Here is a 23,929-nt window from a genome sequence, read left to right as displayed (position 1 = left end):
CTCAGAGTGCAAATGTGCAGCCATGTTTTCAGCTGCTCAGTCCTGTGGTCTTTTTAAACAAATTTGTTCAAAGTTCAGTACCAGTTCAAACAGTATTCCATATGACAAAATTAATATGTTTCCATTTGGCAGGTGTGGTTTCCGTCACACTCTGGATATATATTACCCACTCTCTGGATATACATTGTCCACTCTCTGGATATATATTGCCCACTCTCTGGAAATACATTGCCCATTCTCTGGATATACACTGCCCACTCTCTGGAAATACACTGCCCACTCTCTGGATATACATTACTCATTCTTTGGATATACATTACCCACTCTGGATATATATTACCCACTCTCTGGATATACATTGTCCACTCTCTGGATATACATTGCCCACTCACTGGAAATACATTGCCCATTCTCTGGATATACATTGCCCACTCTCTGGATATACACTGCCCACTCTCTGGATATACACTGCCCACTCTCTGGATATACATTACTCATTCTTTGGATATACATTACCCACTCTGGATATATATTACCCATTCTCTGGATATACATTGCCCATTCTCTGGATATACATTGCCCATTCTCTGGGTATACATTTCCCACTCTCTGGATATATATTACTCATTCTTTGGATATATATTACCCATTCTCTGGATATATATTACCCATTCTCTGGATATACATTGCCCATTCTCTAGATATATATTGCCCACTCTCTGGATATACATTGCCCATTCTCTGGATATACATTGCCCATTCTCTGGATATATATTGCCCACTCTCTGGATATATATTACTCATTCTTTGGATATACATTACCCACTCTGGATATATATTACCCATTCACTGGATATACATTGCCCATTCTCTGGATATACATTGCCCACTCTCTGGATATATATTACCTAGTCACTGTAGATACATTACCCACTCTGGATATATATTACGCATTCTCTGGATATACATTACCCACTCTGGATATATATTACCCATTCTCTGGATATACATTACCAATTCTCTGGATATATATTGCCCATTCTCTGGATACACATTGCCCATTCTCTGGATACACATTGCCCATTCTCTGGATATACATTGCCCACTCTCTGGATATACATTACTTAGTCACTGTAGATACATTGCCCATTCTCTGGATATATATTACCCACTCTCTGGATATACATTGCCTATTCTCTGGATATACATTACCCACTCTGGATATATATTACCCACGCTCTGGATATACATTGCCCATTCTCTGGATCTACATTACCCATGCTCTGGATATACATTGCCCATTCTCTGGATATATATTGCCCATTCTCTGGATATATATTGCCCATTCTCTGCATATACATTGCCCATTCTCTGGATATACATTACCCACTCTGGATATATATTACCCATTCACTGGATATACATTGCCCATTCTCTGGATATACATTGCCCATTCTCTGGATATACATTGCCCACTCTCTGGATATATTACCTAGTCACTGTAGAAACATTACCCACTCTGGATATATATTACGCATTCTCTGGATATACATTACCCACTCTGGATATATATTACCCATTCTCTGGATATACATTGCCCATTCTCTGGATATACATTACCCATTCTCTGGATATATATTGCCCACTCTCTGGATATACATTACCCATTCTCTGGATACACATTGCCCACTCTCTGGATATACATTACTTAGTCACTGTAGATACATTGCCCATTCTCTGGATATATATTACCCACTCTCTGGATATACATTGCCTATTCTCTGGATATACATTACCCACTCTGGATATATATTACCCACGATCTGGATATACATTGCCCATTCTCTGGATCTACATTACCCATTCTCTGGATATATATTGCCCATTCTCTGGATATACATTGCCCACTCTCTGGATATACATTGCCCATTCTCTGGATATACATTGCCCATTCTCTGGATATACATTGCTCATTCTCTGGATATATATTACCCATTCTCTGGATATACATTACCCACTCTGGATATATATTACTCATTCTTTGGATATACATTACCCACTCTGGATATATATTACCCATTCTCTGGATATACATTGCCCATTCTCTAGATATATATTGCCCACTCTCTGGATATACATTACCCATTCTCTGGATATACATTGCCTATTCTCTGGATATATATTGCCCACTCTCTGGATATACATTACCCATTCTCTGGATATACATTGCCCATTCTCTGGATATATATTGCCCACTCTCTGGATATACATTACCCATTCTCTGGATATACATTGCCCATTCTCTGGATATACATTGCCCATTCTCTGGATATATATTGCCCACTCTCTGGATATATATTACTCATTCTTTGGATATACATTACCCACTCCGGATATACATTGCCCATTCTCTGGATATACATTACCCACTCTGGATATATATTACCCACGCTCTGGATATACATTGCCCATTCTCTGGATCTACATTACCCATTCTCTGGATATACATTGCCCATTCTCTGGATATATATTGCCCACTCTCTGGATATACATTGCCCATTCTCTGGATATACATTGCCCATTCTCTGGATATACATTACCCACTCTGGATATATATTACCCATTCACTGGATATACATTGCCCATTCTCTGGATATACATTGCCCACTCTCTGGATATATATTACCTAGTCACTGTAGAAACATTACCCACTCTGGATATATATTACGCATTCTCTGGATATACATTACCCACTCTGGATATATATTACCCATTCTCTGGATATACATTACCCATTCTCTGGATATATATTGCCCACTCTCTGGATATACATTACCCATTCTCTGGATACACATTGCCCACTCTCTGGATATACATTACTTAGTCACTGTAGATACATTGCCCATTCTCTGGATATATATTACCCACTCTCTCGATATACATTGCCTATTCTCTGGATATACATTACCCACTCTGGATATATATTACCCACGATCTGGATATACATTGCCCATTCTCTGGATCTACATTACCCATTCTCTGGATATACATTGCCCATTCTGGATATATATTACCCATTCACTGGATATACATTGCCCATTCTCTGGATATACATTGCCCACTCTCTGGATATATATTACCTAGTCACTGTAGAAACATTACCCACTCTGGATATATATTACGCATTCTCTGGATATACATTACCCACTCTGGATATATATTACCCATTCTCTGGATATACATTGCCCATTCTCTGGATATACATTACCCATTCTCTGGATATATATTGCCCACTCTCTGGATATACATTACCCATTCTCTGGATACACATTGCCCACTCTCTGGATATACATTACTTAGTCACTGTAGATACATTGCCCATTCTCTGGATATATATTACCCACTCTCTGGATATACATTGCCTATTCTCTGGATATACATTACCCACTCTGGATATATATTACCCACGATCTGGATATACATTGCCCATTCTCTGGATCTACATTACCCATTCTCTGGATATACATTGCCCATTCTCTGGATATATATTGCCCATTCTCTGGATATATATTGCCCATTCTCTGGATATATATTGCCCATTCTCTGGATATACATTGCCCATTCTCTGGATATATATTGCCCACTCTCTGGATATATATTACTCATTCTTTGGATATACATTACCCACTCCGGATATACATTGCCCATTCTCTGGATATACATTACCCACTCTGGATATATATTACCCACGCTCTGGATATACATTGCCCATTCTCTGGATCTACATTACCCATTCTCTGGATATACATTGCCCATTCTCTGGATATATATTGCCCACTCTCTGGATATACATTGCCCATTCTCTGGATATACATTGCCCATTCTCTGGATATACATTACCCACTCTGGATATATATTACCCATTCACTGGATATACATTGCCCATTCTCTGGATATACATTGCCCACTCTCTGGATATATATTACCTAGTCACTGTAGAAACATTACCCACTCTGGATATATATTACGCATTCTCTGGATATACATTACCCACTCTGGATATATATTACCCATTCTCTGGATATACATTACCCATTCTCTGGATATATATTGCCCACTCTCTGGATATACATTACCCATTCTCTGGATACACATTGCCCACTCTCTGGATATACATTACTTAGTCACTGTAGATACATTGCCCATTCTCTGGATATATATTACCCACTCTCTCGATATACATTGCCTATTCTCTGGATATACATTACCCACTCTGGATATATATTACCCACGATCTGGATATACATTGCCCATTCTCTGGATCTACATTACCCATTCTCTGGATATACATTGCCCATTCTGGATATATATTACCCATTCACTGGATATACATTGCCCATTCTCTGGATATACATTGCCCACTCTCTGGATATATATTACCTAGTCACTGTAGAAACATTACCCACTCTGGATATATATTACGCATTCTCTGGATATACATTACCCACTCTGGATATATATTACCCATTCTCTGGATATACATTGCCCATTCTCTGGATATACATTACCCATTCTCTGGATATATATTGCCCACTCTCTGGATATACATTACCCATTCTCTGGATACACATTGCCCACTCTCTGGATATACATTACTTAGTCACTGTAGATACATTGCCCATTCTCTGGATATATATTACCCACTCTCTGGATATACATTGCCTATTCTCTGGATATACATTACCCACTCTGGATATATATTACCCACGATCTGGATATACATTGCCCATTCTCTGGATCTACATTACCCATTCTCTGGATATACATTGCCCATTCTCTGGATATATATTGCCCATTCTCTGGATATATATTGCCCATTCTCTGGATATATATTGCCCATTCTCTGGATATACATTGCCCATTCTCTGGATATATATTACCCATTCTCTGGATATACATTACCCACTCTGGATATATATTACTCATTCTTTGGATATACATTACCCACTCTGGATATATATTACCCATTCTCTGGATATACATTGCCCATTCTCTAGATATATATTGCCCACTCTCTGGATATACATTACCCATTCTCTGGATATACATTGCCCATTCTCTGGATATATATTGCCCACTCTCTGGATATACATTACCCATTCTCTGGATATACATTGCCCATTCTCTGGATATATATTGCCCACTCTCTGGATATACATTACCCATTCTCTGGATATACATTGCCCATTCTCTGGATATACATTGCCCATTCTCTGGATATATATTGCCCACTCTCTGGATATATATTACTCATTCTTTGGATATACATTACCCAATTCGGATATACATTGCCCATTCTCTGGATATATATTGCCCACTCTCTGGATATACATTACCCATTCTCTGGATATACATTGCCCACTCTCTGGATATATATTACTTAGTCACTGTAGATACATTACCCACTCTGGATATATATTACCCACTCTGGATATATATTACCCATTCTCTGGATATACATTGCCCATTCTCTAGATATATATTGCCCACTCTCTGGATATACATTACCCATTCTCTGGATATACATTGCCCATTCTCTGGATATATATTGCCCACTCTCTGGATATACATTACCCATTCTCTGGATATACATTGCCCATTCTCTGGATATATATTGCCCACTCTCTGGATATACATTACCCATTCTCTGGATATACATTGCCCATTCTCTGGATATACATTGCCCATTCTCTGGATATATATTGCCCACTCTCTGGATATATATTACTCATTCTTTGGATATACATTACCCACTCCGGATATACATTGCCCATTCTCTGGATATATATTGCCCACTCTCTGGATATACATTACCCATTCTCTGGATATACATTGCCCATTCTCTGGATATACATTGCCCACTCTCTGGATATATATTACTTAGTCACTGTAGATACATTACCCACTCTGGATATATATTACCCACTCTGGATATATATTACCCACTCTGGATATATATGACCCATTCTCTGGATATACATTGCCCACTCTCTGGATATACATTGCCCACTCTCTGGATATACATTGCCTATTCTCTGGATATACATTACCCACTCTGGATATATATTACCCATGCTCTGGATATACATTGCCCATTCTCTGGATCTACTTTACCCATTCTCTGGATATATCTTACCCATTCTCTGGATATACATTGCCCATTCTCTGGATATATATTGCCCACTCTCTGGATATACATTGCCCATTCTCTGGATATACATTGCCCATTCTCTGGATATACATTGCCCATTCTCTAGATATACATTACCCACTCTGGATATATATTACCCATTCTCTGGATTTTCAAGACCCATTCTCTGGATATACAAGACCCATTCTCTGGATATACAAGACCCATTCTCTGGATATACAAGACCCATTCTCTGGATATACAAGACCCATTCTCTGGATATACAAGACCCATTCTCTGGATATACAAGACCCATTCTCTGGATATACAAGACCCATTCTCTGGATATACAAGACCCATTCTCTGGATATACAAGACCCATTCTCTGGATATACAAGACCCATTCTCTGGATATACAAGACCCATTCTCTGGATATACAAGACCCATTCTCTGGATATACAAGATCCATTCTCTGGATATACAAGACCCACTCTCTGGATATACATTGCCCACTCTCTGGATATATATTGCCCATTCTCTGGATATACATTGCCCATTCTCTGGATATACATTACCCACTCTGGATATATATTACTCATTCTTTGGATATACATTACCCACTCTGGATATATATTACCCATTCTCTGGATATACATTGCCCATTCTCTGGATATACATTGCCCATTCTCTGGATATATATTGCCCACTCTCTGGATATACATTACCCATTCTCTGGATATACATTGCCCATTCTCTGGATATATATTGCCCACTCTCTGGATATACATTACCCATTCTCTGGATATACATTGCCCATTCTCTGGATATACATTGCCCATTCTCTGGATATATATTGCCCACTCTCTGGATATATATTACTCATTCTTTGGATATACATTACCCACTCCGGATATACATTGCCCATTCTCTGGATATATATTGCCCACTCTCTGGATATACATTACCCATTCTCTGGATATACATTGCCCATTCTCTGGATATACATTGCCCACTCTCTGGATATATATTACTTAGTCACTGTAGATACATTACCCACTCTGGATATATATTACCCACTCTGGATATATATTACCCACTCTGGATATATATTACCCACTCTGGATATATATGACCCATTCTCTGGATATACATTGCCCACTCTCTGGATATACATTGCCCACTCTCTGGATATACATTGCCTATTCTCTGGATATACATTACCCACTCTGGATATATATTACCCATGCTCTGGATATACATTGCCCATTCTCTGGATCTACTTTACCCATTCTCTGGATATATCTTACCCATTCTCTGGATATACATTGCCCATTCTCTGGATATATATTGCCCACTCTCTGGATATACATTGCCCATTCTCTGGATATACATTGCCCATTCTCTGGATATACATTACCCACTCTGGATATATATTACCCATTCTCTGGATATACAAGACCCATTCTCTGGATATACAAGACCCATTCTCTGGATATACAAGACCCATTCTCTGGATATACACGACCCATTCTCTGGATATACACGACCCATTCTCTGGATATACAAGACCCATTCTCTGGATATACAAGAACCATTCTCTGGATATACAAGACCCATTCTCTGGATATACAAGATCCATTCTCTGGATATACAAGACCCATTCTCTGGATATACAAGACCCATTCTCTGGATATACAAGACCCACTCTCTGGATATACATTGCCCACTCTCTGGATATACATTGCCCACTCTCTGTATATACATTACTTAGTCACTGTAGATACATTACCCACTCTGGATATATATTACCCATTCTCTGGATATACATTACCCACTCTGGATATACATTACCCATTCTCTGAATATACATTGCCCATTCTCTGGATATATATTACTTAGTCACTGTAGATATATTACCCACTCTGGATATATATTACCCATTCTGTGGATATATATTACACATTCTCTGGATATACATTACCCACTCTGGATATATATTACTCATTCTTTGGATATACATTACCCACTCTGGATATATATTACCTATTCTCTGGATATACATTGCCCATTCTCTAGATATATATTGCCCACTCTCTGGATATACATTACCCATTCTCTGGATATACATTGTCCATTCTCTGGATATATATTGCCCACTCTCTGGATATACATTACCCATTCTCTGGATATACATTGCCCATTCTCTGGATATATATTGCCCACTCTCTGGATATACATTACCCTTTCTCTGGATATACATTGCCCATTCTCTGGATATACATTGCCCATTCTCTGGATATATATTGCCCACTCTCTGGATATATATTACTCATTCTTTGGATATACATTACCCACTCCGGATATACATTGCCCATTCTCTGGATATACATTACCCACTCTGGATATATATTACCCACGCTCTGGATATACATTGCCCATTCTCTGGATATATATTACCCACTTTCTTGTTATACATTTCCTGTTCTCTGGATATACATTACCCACTCTGGATATATATTACCCATGCTCTGGATATACATTGCCCATTCTCTGGATCTACATTACCCATTCTCTGGATATACATTGCCCATTCTCTGGATATACATTGCCCATTCTCTGGATATACATTGCCCACTCTCTGGATATATATTGCCCACTCTCTGGATATATATTGCCCACTCTCTGGATATACATTGCCCACTCTCTGGATATACATTACCCATTCTCTGGATATACATTACCCATTCTCTGGATATACATTGCCCACTCTCTGGATATACATTGCCCATTCTCTGGATATACATTGCCCACTCTCTGGATATATATTACTCATTCTTTGGATATACATTACCCACTCTGGATATATATTACCTTTCTCTGGATATACATTGCCCATTCTCTTGATATATATTACCATTCTCTGGATATACATTACCCATTCTCTGGATATACATTGCCCATTCTCTGGATATACATTGCCCATTCTCTGGATATATATTGCCCACTCTCTGGATATATATTGCCCACTCTCTGGATATATATTACTCATTCTTTGGATATACATTACCCACTCTGGATATATATTACCCATTCTCTGGATATACATTGCCCATTCTCTAGATATATATTGCCCATTCTCTGGATATACATTGCCCATTCTCTGGATATACATTGCCCACTCTCTGGATATATATTACTTAGTCACTGTAGATACATTACCCACTCTGGATATATATTACCCATTCTCTGGATATACATTGCCCATTCTCTGGATATACATTGCCCACTCTCTGGATATACATTACTTAGTCACTATAGATACATTGCCCATTCTCTGGATATATATTACCCACTCTCTGGATCTACATTGCCCATTCTCTGGATCTACATTACCCATTCTCTGGATATACATTACCCACTCTGGATATATCTTACCCATTCTCTGGATATACATTGCACATTCTCTGGATATACATTACCCACGCTCTGGATATACATTGCCCATTCTCTGGATCTACATTACCCATTCTCTGGATCTACATTACCCACTCTGGATATATCTTACCCATTCTCTGGATATACATTGCCCATTCTCTGGATATATATTGCCCACTCTCTGGATATACATTGCCCATTCTCTGGATATACATTGCTCACTCTGGATATATATTACCCATTCTCTGGATATATTGCCCACTCTCTGGATATACATTGCCCACTCTCTGGATATATATTACCCATTCTCTGGATATACATTGCCCATTCTCTGGATATATTGCCCACTCTCTGGATATACATTGCCCACTCTCTGGATATATATTACCCATTCTCTGGATATATATTACCCATTCTCTGGATATACATTACCCACTCTGGATATATATTACCCACTCTGGATATATATTACCCACTCTGGATATATATTGCCCATTCTCTGGATATATATTGCCCATTCTCTGGATATATATTGCCCACTCTCTGGATATACATTGCCCATTCTCTGGATATATATTGCCCATTCTCTGGATATATATTGCCCACTCTCTGGATATACATTGCCCATTCTCTGGATATACATTGCCCATTCTCTGGATATACATTGCCCACTCTCTGGATATACATTGCCCACTCTCTGGATATATATTGCCCACTCTCTGGATAACTTTTTCCCTTCTGCGTGTCATGACCCTTTACTCCTCATATTGCGGACTGTATGTTCAGAGCTGGGTTATCAAGGTACGTAGGACACCAAGAATCTGCTGCAGCCATTGTTAAATTTAAAAGGATTTTTGCCGCTTTTACTCGAGAGGAAATGTTCATGAGGAGCAATTTCCCACAACTTGTTTTCACCGGAGATTCATCATTGAAGCTCAATGAATGTTTCAGTCACTTGGGTGTTCTGCAAGAACTGCTCGGAGGTTTAGTGACGAGGATATCATCTGCCTACGATTTGCTGAGCCTGTGCTCGGTTTATGGGGGGATTTAGCCTGGGCTGTTGTATTTTACCTCCCAGAGATGGCCAGTAACCTACTGATAGAGGCTGCAGTCACCACTTACAGCTAACAGCGGGTAATTGGACAGTGCGGGGGCAAAATATTGCAGCGTGCTCTGTCTCAATCACTGTGGAGCTGGCAAAAAGTGAATAATTGATCTGTTTATTCCCCCGTCTGAAATGAGACTTAGATCAGCCATTAGTTACCAAGCTAGCACTGCAGGATTCTATTATCATCTGACACAAATCAACTATAATAACCAGGTTTTGAGGAACTCACTGCATCATCAGGGCAGGACACAGGAGCGAGTGAAAAGCATCAATCAGAATTTGATCGTGCACACAATGTGCAAATGTAAGAGGGCTGTGAGAGATTGTGTTGTGTTAACATTTTATGGCCAATGTGAAGGATTACATATTTCTTCACAAGAAGTTCGGATAGTTTTGAAAACGTTTCTGCCCTGTTTTGAACTGGGGGCCTTTCGCATGTTGGGCAAGTGTGATCACCACTACACGACAGATGGGAAGCAGAGAGTGGGCTTAAATGGGGCATTTTCAAGTTGGCAGGTAGTGAAGAGCGGGGTCCCGCAAGGCTGAGTGCTGGGGACTCAGCTATTTACACTCTATATTAATGACTTGGATGAAGAGACAGAGAGTAATGTATCTAAGTTTGCTGATGATAGAAAGCTTGGTGAAAAGGTAAGCTGCAGGGAGGACGCAGAGAGGCTGCAAAAAGATATAGACAGGTTAAATGAGTGGGTAACAAGATGGCAAATGGAGTATAATGTAGGGAAGTGTGAAGTTGTTCACTTTGTCATAAAAATAGTAAAGAAGAATATTTTTTTAAAAGGTGTGAAACTGGTAAGTGTTGATGTTCAGAGAGACTTGGGGATATTCGTACAAGAAACGCACAAAGTTAACATGCAGGTGCAGAGGGCTATTAGGAAGGCAAATGGGATGTTGGCCTTTATTGCAAAGGGGATTGGAGAACAGGAATAAAGAAGTCTTGCTACAGTTGTACAGGGCTTTGGTGAGACCACACCTGGAATACTGTGTGTAGTTTTGGTCTCCACATTTAAGAAAGGATATACTTGCACTGGAGGCAGTGCAGTGAAGATTTATTAAATTAGTCCCTGGGATAAGGGGGTTGTCCTATGATGAGAGACTGAGGAAATTGGGCCTATATTCTCTGGAGTTTAGAAGAATGAGAGGTGATCGAATTGAGACACACAAGATTGTGAAGGGGCTTGATTGGGAAGAAGCTGAGAGATTATTCCCACTGGTCAGGGAATCTAGAACACGGGGACACAGTCCCAGGATAAGGAGCCAATCATTCAGGACTGAGATGAGGAAAAATTACTTCACTCAAAGGGTTGTGAATCTTTGGAATTCTCTACCCCAGAGGTTTGTGGATCCTCCATCATTAAATACATTTAAGGCTGAGATAGAGAGATTTTTGGTCTCGCAGGGAAACAAGGGATTTGGGGAACGGGCAGGAAAGTGGAATTGAAGCCCAAGGTCAGACATGATGGTATTAAATGGCAGAGCAGGCTCGATGGGCCGAATAGACTACTCCTGCTCCTATTTCATGAGTTCTTTCTGGATATACATTGCCGAGTATTCAGATGGAAAGCTTCTCAATACCTAACGGCTTGTACTAACCTTGCACATCTCTTAATCTTCAACAGGCTTTTGAAGGAATTGAAAGTACTGACTACTCAAGGAAAGGAGACTGAGAATATCAATTACGCAGAGCGTCGCACCTTCTGGCTCTCGGCATTCTTCTTCCCACAGGGTAAGGGACTGAGCACCTGTACTGGTCGCTCAGAGACTGAACATCTGTACTGACCGCTCAGAGACTGAACATCTGTATTGGTCTCTCAGGGACTGAACACCTGTACTGACCGCTCAGAGACTGAACATCTGTACTGGTCTCTCTGGGACTGAACATCTGTACTGGTCTCTCAGAGACTGAGCACCTGTACTGGTCGCTCAGAGACTGAACATCTGTACTGACCGCTCAGAGACTGAACATCTGTATTGGTCTCTCAGGGACTGAACACCTGTACTGGTCTCTCAGAGACTGAACATCTGTACTGGTCTCTCTGGGACTGAACAACTGTACTGGTCTCTCTGGGACTGAACACCTGTACTGGTCTCTCAGGGACTGAACACCTGTCCTGGTCTCTCGGAGACAGAACACCTGTACAGGTCTCTCTGGGACTGAACACCTATACTGGTGGCTCAGAGAATGAACATCTGTACTGGTCTCTCTGGGACTGAACACCTGTACTGGTCTCTCTGGGACTGAACACCTGTACTGGTCTCTCTGGGACTGGACACCTGTACTGGTCTCTCAGAGACTGAACACCTGTACTGGTCTCTCTGAGAGACTGAACACCTGTACTGGTCTCTGTGGGACTGGACATCTGTACTGGTCTCTCAGAGACTGAACACCTGTACTGGTCTCTCTGGGACTGAACATCTGTACTGGTCTCTCAGAGACTGAACACCTGTACTGGTCTCTGTGGGACTGGACATCTGTACTGGTCTCTCTGGGACTGGACATCTGTACTGGTCTCTCAGAGACTGAACACCTAAACTGGTCTCTCTGGGACTGAACATCTGTACTGGTCTCTCAGAGACTGAACACCTGTACTGGTCTCTCTGGGACTGAACATCTGCACTGGTCTCTCAGACACTGAACACCTGTACTGGTCTCTCTGGGACTGAACACCTGTACTGGTCTCTCTGGGACTGAACACCTGTACTGGTCTCTCAGAGACTGAACACCTGTACTGGTCTCTCAGAGACTGAACATCTGTACTTGTCTCTCTGGGACTGAACACCTGTACTGGTCTCTCTGGGACTGAACACCTGTACTGGTCTCTCAGAGACTGAACATCTGTACTGGTCTCTCAGAGACTGAACATCTGTACTGATCTCTGTGGGACTGAACACCTGTACTGGTCTCTCAGGGACTGAGCACCTGTCCTGGTCTCTGGGGGACTGAACACCTGCACTGGTCTCTGAGGGACTGAACACCTGTACTAGTCTCTCAGAGACTGAACACCTGTACAGGTCTCTCAGGGACTGAACACTTGTACTGGCCTCTCAGGGACTGAACACCTGGACTGGCCTCTCAGGGACTGAACACCTGTACTGGTCTCTCTGGGACAGAACACCTGTACTGGTCTCTGAGGGACTGAACACCTGTACTGGTCTTTGAGGGACTGAACACCTGTACTGGTCTCTGAGGGACTGAACACCTGTACTGGTCTCTGAGGGACTGAACACCTGTCCTGGTCTCTCTGGGACAGAACACCTGTACTGGTCTCTCTGGGACAGAACACCTGTACTGGTCTCTGGGGGACTGAACACCTGTACTGGTCTCTCTGGGACTGAACACCTGTACTGGTCTCTCTGGGACTGAACACCTGTACTGGTCTCTCAGAGACTGAACACCTGTACTGGTCTCTCTGGGACTGAACATCTGTACTGGTCTCTGAGAGACTGAACACCTGTACTGGTCTCTGTGGGACTGGACATCTGTACTGGTCTCTCTGGGACTGAACACCTGTACTGGTCTCTCTGGGACTGAACATCTGTACTGGTCTCTCAGAGACTGAACACCTGTACTGGTCTCTCTGGGACTGAACATCTGCACTGGTCTCTCAGACACTGAACACCTGTACTGGTCTCTCTGGGACTGAACACCTGTACTGGTCTTTCAGAGACTGAACTCCTGTACTGGTCTCTCAGAGACTGAACACCTGTACTGGTCTCTCTGGGACTGAACACCTGTACTGGTCTCTCTGGGACTGAACACCTGTACTGGTCTCTCAGAGACTGAACACCTGTACTGGTCTCTCTGGGACTGAACATCTGTACTGGTCTCTGAGAGACTGAACACCTGTACTGGTCTCTGTGGGTCTGGACATCTGTACTGGTCTCTCTGGGACTGAACACCTGTACTGGTCTCTCTGGGACTGAACATCTGTACTGGTCTCTGAGAGACTGAACACCTGTACTGGTCTCTGAGAGACTGAACACCTGTACTGGTCTCTGTGGGACTGGACATCTGTACTGGTCTCTCTGGGACTGAACACCTGTACTGGTCTCTCTGGGACTGAACATCTGTACTGGTCTCTCAGAGACTGAACACCTGTACTGGTCTCTCTGGGACTGAACATCTGCACTGGTCTCTCAGACACTGAACACCTGTACTGGTCTCTCTGGGACTGAACACCTGTACTGGTCTCTCAGAGACTGAACACCTGTACTGGTCTCTCAGAGACTGAACATCTGTACTTGTCTCTCTGGGACTGAACACCTGTACTGGTCTCTCTGGGACTGAACACCTGTACTGGTCTCTCAGATACTGAACATCTGTACTGGTCTCTCAGAGACTGAACATCTGTACTGATCTCTGTGGGACTGAACACCTGTCCTGGTCTCTCAGGGACTGAGCACCTGTCCTGGTCTCTGGGGGACTGAACACCTGCACTGGTCTGTCTGGGACTGAACACCTGTACTGGTCTCTCTGGGACTAAACATCTGTACTGGTCTCTCTGGGACTGAACATCTGTACTGGTCTCTCTGGGACTGAACGACTGTACTGGTCGCTCAGAGACTGAACATCTGTACAGGTCTCTCAGGGACTGAACATCTGTACTGGTCTCTTAGGGACTGAACACCTGTACTGGTCTCACAGGGACTGAACATCTGTACTGATCTCTCAGAGAATGAACACCTGCACCGGTCTCTCAGTGACTGAACACCTGTACTGGTCTCTCAGGGACTGAACACCTGTACTGGTCTCTCTGGGACTGAACACCTGTACTGGTCTCTCTGGGACTGAACACCTGGACTGGTCTCTCTGAGACTGAACACCTGCACCGTTTTTTCAGGGACTGAACACCTGTACTGGTCTCTCTGGGACTGAACACCTGTACTGGTCTCTCTGGGACTGAACACCTGTACTGGTTTCTCTGGGACTGAACACCTGTACTAGTCTCTCAGAGACTGAACACCTCTCCTGGTCTCTCTGGGACTGAACACCTGGACTGGCCTCTCTGGGACAGAACACCTGTACTGGTCTCTGAGGGACTGAACACCTGTACTGGTCTCTGAGTGACTGAACACCTGTACTGGTCTCTCAGGGACTGAACACCTGTCCTGGTCTCTCGGAGACAGAACACCTGTACTGTTCTCTGGGGGACTGAACACCTGTACTGGTCTCTCTGGGACAGAACACCTGTACTGGTCTCTCAGGGACTGAACACCTGTACTGGTCTCTCAGGGACAGAACACCTGTACTAGTCTCTCAGGGACAGAACACCTGTACTGGTCACTCTGGGACAGAACACCTGTACTGGCCTCTCTGGGACAGAACACCTGTACTGGTCTCTCAGAGACGGAACACCTGTACTGGTCACTCAGAGACTGTACACCTGTCCTGGTCTCTCAGGGACTGAACACCTGTCCTGGTCTCTCAGAGACTGTACACCTGTCCTGGTCTCTCAGGGACTGAACCCCTGTACTGGTCTCTGAGAGACTGAACACCTGTACTGGTCTCTGAGAGACTGAACACCTGTACTGGTCTCTCAGAGACTGAATACCTGTACTGGTCTCTCAGGGACTGAACAACTGTACTGGTCTCTCAGGGACTGAACACCTGTACTGGTCTCTCAGAGACTGAACACCTGTGCTGGTCTCTCTGGGACAGACCACCGGTACTGGTCTCTCGGGGACTGAACACCTGTACTGGTCTCTCGGGGACTGAACACCTGCACTGGTCTCTCTGGGACAGAACACCTGTACTGGTCTCTCTGGGACTGAACACCTGTACTGGTCTCTCTGGGTCTGAACACCTGTACTGGTCTCTCTGGGACTGAACACCTGTACTGGTCTCTCTGGGACAGAACACCTGTACTGGTCTGTCAGAGACTGAACAGCTGCACTGGTTGCTCAGAGACTGAACATCTGTGCTGGTCTCTGAGGGACTGAACATCTGTCCTGGTCTCTGGGGGACTGAACACCTGTACTGGTCTCTCAGAGACTGAATACCTGTACTGGTCTCTCAGGGACTGAACAACTGTACTGGTCTCTCTGGGACTGAACACCTGTACTGGTCTCTCTGGGACAGAACACCTGTACTGGTCTGTCAGAGACTCAACAGCTGCACTGGTTGCTCAGAGACTAAACATCTGTACTGGTCTCTGAGGGACTGAACACCTGGACTGGCCTCTCTGGGAGAGAACACCTGTACTGGTCTCTCTGGGAGAGAACACCGGTACTGGTCTCTCAGGGACTGAACACCTGTACTGGTCTCTCAGGGACTGAACACCTGTACTGGTCTCTCAGGGACTGAACACCTGGACTGGCCTCTCAGGGACTGAACACCTGTACTGGTCTCTCTGGGAGAGAACACCGGTACTGGTCTCTTAGGGACTGAACACCTGTACTGGTCTCTCAGGGACTGAACACCTGTACTGGTCTCTGAGGGACTGAACACCTGGACTGGCCTCTCTGGGACTGAACACCTGTACTGGTCTCTCTGGGAGAGAACACCGGTACTGGTCTCTCTGGGAGAGAACACCGGTACTGGTCTCTCAGGGACTGAACACCTGTACTGGTCTCTCAGGGACTGAACACCTGTACTGGTCTCTCGGAGACAGAACACCTGTACTGGTCTCTGGGGGACTGAACACTTGTACAGGTCTCTGGGGGACAGAACACCTGTACTGGTCTCTCTGGGACTGAACACCTGTACTGGTCTCTCTGGGACAGAACACCTGTACTGGTCTCTGAGGGACTGAACACCTGTACTGGTCTCTGAGGGACTGAACACCTGTCCTGGTCTCTCAGGGACTGAACACCTGTCCTGGTCTCTCGGAGACAGAACACCTGTACTGGTCTCTCTGGGACTGAACACCTGTACTGGTCTCTCTGGGACTGAACACCTGTACTGGTCTCTCAGAGACTGAACATCTGTACTGGTCTCTCTGGGACTGAACACCTGTACTGGTCTCTCTGGGACTGAACATCTGTACTGGTCTCTCAGAGACTGAACACCTGTACTGGTCTCTCTGGGACTGAACATCTGCACTGGTCTCTCAGACACTGAACACCTGTACTGGTCTCTCTGGGACTGAACACCTGTACTGGTCTCTCTGGGACTGAACACCTGTACTGGTCTCTCAGAGACTGAACACCTGTACTGGTCTCTCAGTGACTGAACATCTGTACTGGTCTCTCAGAGACTGAACATCTGTACTGATCTCTGTGGGACTGAACACCTGTACTGGTCTCTCAGGGACTGAGCACCTGTCCTGGTCTCTGGGGGACTGAACACCTGCACTGGTCTCTGAGGGACTGAACACCTGTACTAGTCTCTCAGAGACTGAACACCTGTACTGGTCTCTCAGGGACTGAACACTTGTACTGGTCTCTGAGGGACTGAACACCTGGACTGGCCTCTCAGGGACAGAACACCTGTACTGGTCTCTCTGGGACAGAACACCTGTACTGGTCTCTGAGGGACTGAACACCTGTACTGGTCTCTGAGGGACTGAACACCTGTACTGGTCTTTGAGGGACTGAACACCTGTACTGGTCTCTGAGGGACTGAACACCTGTCCTGGTCTCTCTGGGACAGAACACCTGTACTGGTCTCTCTGGGACTGAACACCTGTACTGGTCTCTCTGGGACTGAACACCTGTACTGGTCTCTCTGGGACTGAACACCTGTACTGGTCTCTCAGAGACTGAACACCTGTACTGGTCTCTCTGGGACTGAACATCTGTACTGGTCTCTGAGAGACTGAACACCTGTACTGGTCTCTGTGGGACTGGACATCTGTACTGGTCTCTCTGGGACTGAACACCTGTACTGGTCTCTCTGGGACTGAACATCTGTACTGGTCTCTCAGAGACTGAACACCTGTACTGGTCTCTCTGGGACTGAACATCTGCACTGGTCTCTCAGACACTGAACACCTGTACTGGTCTCTCTGGGACTGAACATCTGTACTTGTCTCTCTGGGACTGAACACCTGTACTGGTCTCTCTGGGACTGAACACCTGTACTGGTCTCTCAGAGACTGAACACCTGTACTGGTCTCTCTGGGACTGAACATCTGTACTGGTCTCTGAGAGACTGAACACCTGTACTGGTCTCTGTGGGTCTGGACACCTGTACTGGTCTCTCAGGGACTGAACACCTGTACTGGTCTCTCAGGGACTGAACACCTGTACTGGTCTCTCAGGGACAGAACACCTGTACTGGTCTCTCAGGGACAGAACACCTGTACTAGTCTCTCAGGGACAGAACACCTGTACTGGTCACTCTGGGACAGAACACCTGTACTGGCCTCTCTGGGACAGAACACCTGTACTGGTCTCTCAGAGACGGAACACCTGTACTGGTCACTCAGAGACTGAACATCTGTACTTGTCTCTGGGGGACTGAACACCTGTCCTGGTCTCTCAGGGACTGAACACCTGTCCTGGTCTCTCAGAGACTGAACACCTGTCCTGGTCTCTCAGGGACTGAACCCCTGTACTGGTCTCTGAGAGACTGAACACCTGTACTGGTCTCTGAGAGACTGAACACCTGTACTGGTCTCTCAGAGACTGAATGCCTGTACTGGTCTCTCAGGGACTGAACAACTGTACTGGTCTCTCAGGGACTGAACACCTGTACTGGTCTCTCAGGGACTGAACAACTGTACTGGTCTCTCAGAGACTGAACACCTGTGCTGGTCTCTCTGGGACAGACCACCGGTACTGGTCTCTCGGGGACTGAACACCTGTACTGGTCTCTCGGGGACTGAACACCTGCACTGGTCTCTCTGGGACAGAACACCTGTACTGGTCTCTCTGGGACTGAACACCTGTACTGGTCTCTCTGGGACTGAACACCTGTACTGGTCTCTCTGGGACAGAACACCTGTACTGGTCTGTCAGAGACTGAACAGCTGCACTGGTTGCTCAGAGACTGAACATCTGTGCTGGTCTCTGAGGGACTGAACATCTGTACTGGTCTCTGGGGGACTGAACACCTGTACTGGTCTCTCAGAGACTGAATACCTGTACTGGTCTCTCAGGGACTGAACAACTGTACTGGTCTCTCAGGGACTGAACACCTGTACTGGTCTCTCTGGGACAGAACACCTGTACTGGTCTGTCAGAGACTCAACAGCTGCACTGGTTGCTCAGAGACTGAACATCTGTACTGGTCTCTGAGGGACTGAACACCTGGACTGGCCTCTCTGGGAGGGAACACCTGTACTGGTCTCTCTGGGAGAGAACACCGGTACTGGTCTCTCAGGGACTGAACACCTGTACTGGTCTCTCAGGGACTGAACACCTGTACTGGTCTCTCAGGGACTGAACACCTGGACTGGCCTCTCAGGGACTGAACACCTGTACTGGTCTCTCTGGGAGAGAACACCGGTACTGGTCTCTTAGGGACTGAACACCTGTACTGGTCTCTCAGGGACTGAACACCTGTACTGGTCTCTGAGGGACTGAACACCTGGACTGGCCTCTCAGGGACTGAACACCTGTACTGGTCTCTCTGGGAGAGAACACCGGTACTGGTCTCTCTGGGAGAGAACACCGGTACTGGTCTCTCAGGGACTGAACACCTGTACTGGTCTCTCAGGGACTGAACACCTGTACTGGTCTCTCAGGGACAGAACACCTGTACTGGTCTCTCTGGGACTGAACACCTGTACTGGTCTCTCTGGGACAGAACACCTGTACTGGTCTCTGAGGGACTGAACACCTGTACTGGTCTCTGAGGGACTGAACACCTGTCCTGGTCTCTCAGGGACTGAACACCTGTCCTGGTCTCTCGGAGACAGAACACCTGTACTGGTCTCTCTGGGACTGAACACCTGTACTGGTCTCTCTGGGACTGAACACCTGTACTGGTCTCTCAGGGACTGAACACGTGTACTGGTCTCTCAGAGACTGCACATCTGTACTTGTCTCTCTGGGACTGAACACCTGTACTGGTCTCTCTGGGACTGAACATCTGTACTGGTCTCTCAGAGACTGAACACCTGTACTGGTCTCTCTGGGACTGAACATCTGCACTGGTCTCTCAGACACTGAACACCTGTACTGGTCTCTCTGGGACTGAACACCTGTACTGGTCTCTCAGAGACTGAACACCTGTACTGGTCTCTCAGAGACTGAACATCTGTACTTGTCTCTCTGGGACTGAACACCTGTACTGGTCTCTCTGGGACTGAACACCTGTACTGGTCTCTCAGAGACTGAACATCTGTACTGGTCTCTCAGAGACTGAACATCTGTACTGATCTCTGTGGGACTGAACACCTGTACTGGTCTCTCAGGGACTGAGCACCTGTCCTGGTCTCTGGGGGACTGAACACCTGCACTGGTCTCTGAGGGACTGAACACCTGTACTAGTCTCTCAGAGACTGAACACCTGTACTGGTCTCTCAGGGACTGAACACTTGTACTGGTCTCTGAGGGACTGAACACCTGGACTGGCCTCTCAGGGACTGAACACCTGTACTGGTCTCTCTGGGACAGAACACCTGTACTGGTCTCTGAGGGACTGAACACCTGTACTGGTCTTTGAGGGACTGAACACCTGTACTGGTCTCTGAGGGACTGAACACCTGTCCTGGTCTCTCTGGGACAGAACACCTGTACTGGTATCTCTGGGACAGAACACCTGTACTGGTCTCTGGGGGACTGAACACCTGTACTGGTCTCTCTGGGACTGAACACCTGTACTGGTCTCTCTGGGACTGAACACCTGTACTGGTCTCTCAGAGACTGAACACCTGTACTGGTCTCTCTGGGACTGAACATCTGTACTGGTCTCTGTGGGACTGAACACCTGTACTGGTCTCTGTGGGACTGGACATCTGTACTGGTCTCTCTGGGACTGAACACCTGTACTGGTCTCTCTGGGACTGAACATCTGTACTGGTCTCTCAGAGACTGAACACCTGTACTGGTCTCTCTGGGACTGAACATCTGCACTGGTCTCTCAGACACTGAACACCTGTACTGGTCTCTCTGGGACTGAACACCTGTACTGGTCTCTCTGGGACTGAACACCTGTACTGGCCTTTCAGAGACTGAACTCCTGTACTGGTCTCTCAGAGACTGAACATCTGTACTTGTCTCTCTGGGACTGAACACCTGTACTGGTCTCTCTGGGACTGAACACCTGTACTGGTCTCTCAGAGACTGAACACCTGTACTGGTCTCTCTGGGACTGAACATCTGTACTGGTCTCTGAGAGACTGAACACCTGTACTGGTCTCTGTGGGTCTGGACATCTGTACTGGTCTCTCTGGGACTGAACACCTGTACTGGTCTCTCTGGGACTGAACACCTGTACTGGTCTCTCAGAGACTGAACACCTGTACTGGTCTCTCTGGGACTGAACATCTGTACTGGTCTCTGAGAGACTGAACACCTGTACTGGTCTCTGTGGGACTGGACATCTGTACTGGTCTCTCTGGGACTGAACACCTGTACTGGTCTCTCTGGGACTGAACATCTGTACTGGTCTCTCAGAGACTGAACACCTGTACTGGTCTCTCTGGGACTGAACATCTGCACTGGTCTCTCAGACACTGAACACCTGTACTGGTCTCTCTGGGACTGAACACCTGTACTGGTCTCTCAGAGACTGAACACCTGTACTGGTCTCTCAGAGACTGAACATCTGTACTTGTCTGTCTGGGACTGAACACCTGTACTGGTCTCTCTGGGACTGAACACCTGTACTGGTCTCTCAGATACTGAACATCTGTACTGGTCTCTCAGAGACTGAACATCTGTACTGATCTCTGTGGGACTGAACACCTGTACTGGTCTCTCAGGGACTGAGCACCTGTCCTGGTCTCTGGGGGACTGAACACCTGCACTGGTCTGTCTGGGACTGAACGACTGTACTGGTCTCTCAGAGACTGAACACCTGTACTGGTCTCTCTGGGACTAAACATCTGTACTGGTCTCTCTGGGACTGAACATCTGTACTGGTCTCTCTGGGACTGAACGACTGTACTGGTCGCTCAGAGACTGAACATCTGTACAGGTCTCTCAGGGACTGAACATCTGTACTGGTCTCTTAGGGACTGAACACCTGTACTGGTCTCACAGGGACTGAACATCTGTACTGATCTCTCAGAGAATGAACACCTGCACCGGTCTCTCAGTGACTGAACACCTGTACTGGTCTCTCAGGGACTGAACACCTGTACTGGTCTCTCAGGGACTGAACACCTGTACTGGTCTCTCTGGGACTGAACACCTGGACTGGTTTCTCAGGGACTGAACACCTGTACTGGTCTCTCTGGGACTGAACACCTGTACTGGTCTCTCTGGGACTGAACACCTGTACTGGTTTCTCTGGGACTGAACACCTGTACTAGTCTCTCAGAGACTGAACACCTCTCCTGGTCTCTCTGGGACTGAACACCTGGACTGGCCTCTCTGGGACAGAACACCTGTACTGGTCTCTGAGGGACTGAACATCTGTACTGGTCTCTGAGGGACTGAACACCTGTACTGGTCTCTCAGGGACTGAACACCTGTCCTGGTCTCTCGGAGACAGAACACCTGTACTGTTCTCTGGGGGACTGAACACCTGTACTGGTCTCTCTGGGACAGAACACCTGTACTGGTCTCTCTGGGACAGAACACCTGTACTGGTCTCTCTGGGACAGAACACCTGTACTAGTCTCTCAGGGACAGAACACCTGTACTGGTCACTCTGGGACAGAACACCTGTACTGGCCTCTCTGGGACAGAACACCTGTACTGGTCTCTCAGAGACGGAACACCTGTACTGGTCTCTCAGAGACGGAACACCTGTACTGGTCACTCAGAGACTGAACATCTGTACTTGTCTCTGGGGGACTGAACACCTGTCCTGGTCTCTCAGGGACTGAACACCTGTCCTGGTCTCTCAGAGACTGAACACCTGTCCTGGTCTCTCAGAGACTGAACACCTGTACTGGTCTCTGAGAGACTGAACACCTGTACTGGTCTCTGAGAGACTGAACACCTGTACTGGTCTCTGAGAGACTGAACACCTGTACTGGTCTGTCAGAGACTGAATACCTGTACTGGTCTCTCAGGGACTGAACAACTGTACTGGTCTCTCAGGGACTGAACACCTGTACTGGTCTCTCAGAGACTGAACACCTGTACTGGTCTCTCAGGGACTGAACAACTGTACTGG

The 23,929-nt window shown here is 45.7% G+C and overlaps 1 protein-coding gene across 1 annotated transcript in view; it reads left to right on the top strand.

The window, feature by feature from the left end:
* The window catches only part of LOC137364330 (dynein axonemal heavy chain 6-like), a 1,069,890-nt gene that overhangs the window by 987,409 nt on the left and 58,552 nt on the right, over positions 1-23,929 (top strand). Inside the window, exon 34 of the mRNA XM_068027612.1 lies at positions 12,372-12,478. Within this exon, the coding sequence (XP_067883713.1) occupies positions 12,372-12,478 (107 nt within the window). The remainder of the gene's footprint in view (positions 1-12,371; positions 12,479-23,929) is intronic.

Source organism: Heterodontus francisci, unplaced genomic scaffold (genome assembly GCF_036365525.1).
Source record: "Heterodontus francisci isolate sHetFra1 unplaced genomic scaffold, sHetFra1.hap1 HAP1_SCAFFOLD_484, whole genome shotgun sequence".
NCBI classification, from domain to species: Eukaryota; Metazoa; Chordata; class Chondrichthyes; order Heterodontiformes; family Heterodontidae; genus Heterodontus; species Heterodontus francisci.
This window is presented reverse-complemented; position numbering and strand designations above follow the sequence as displayed.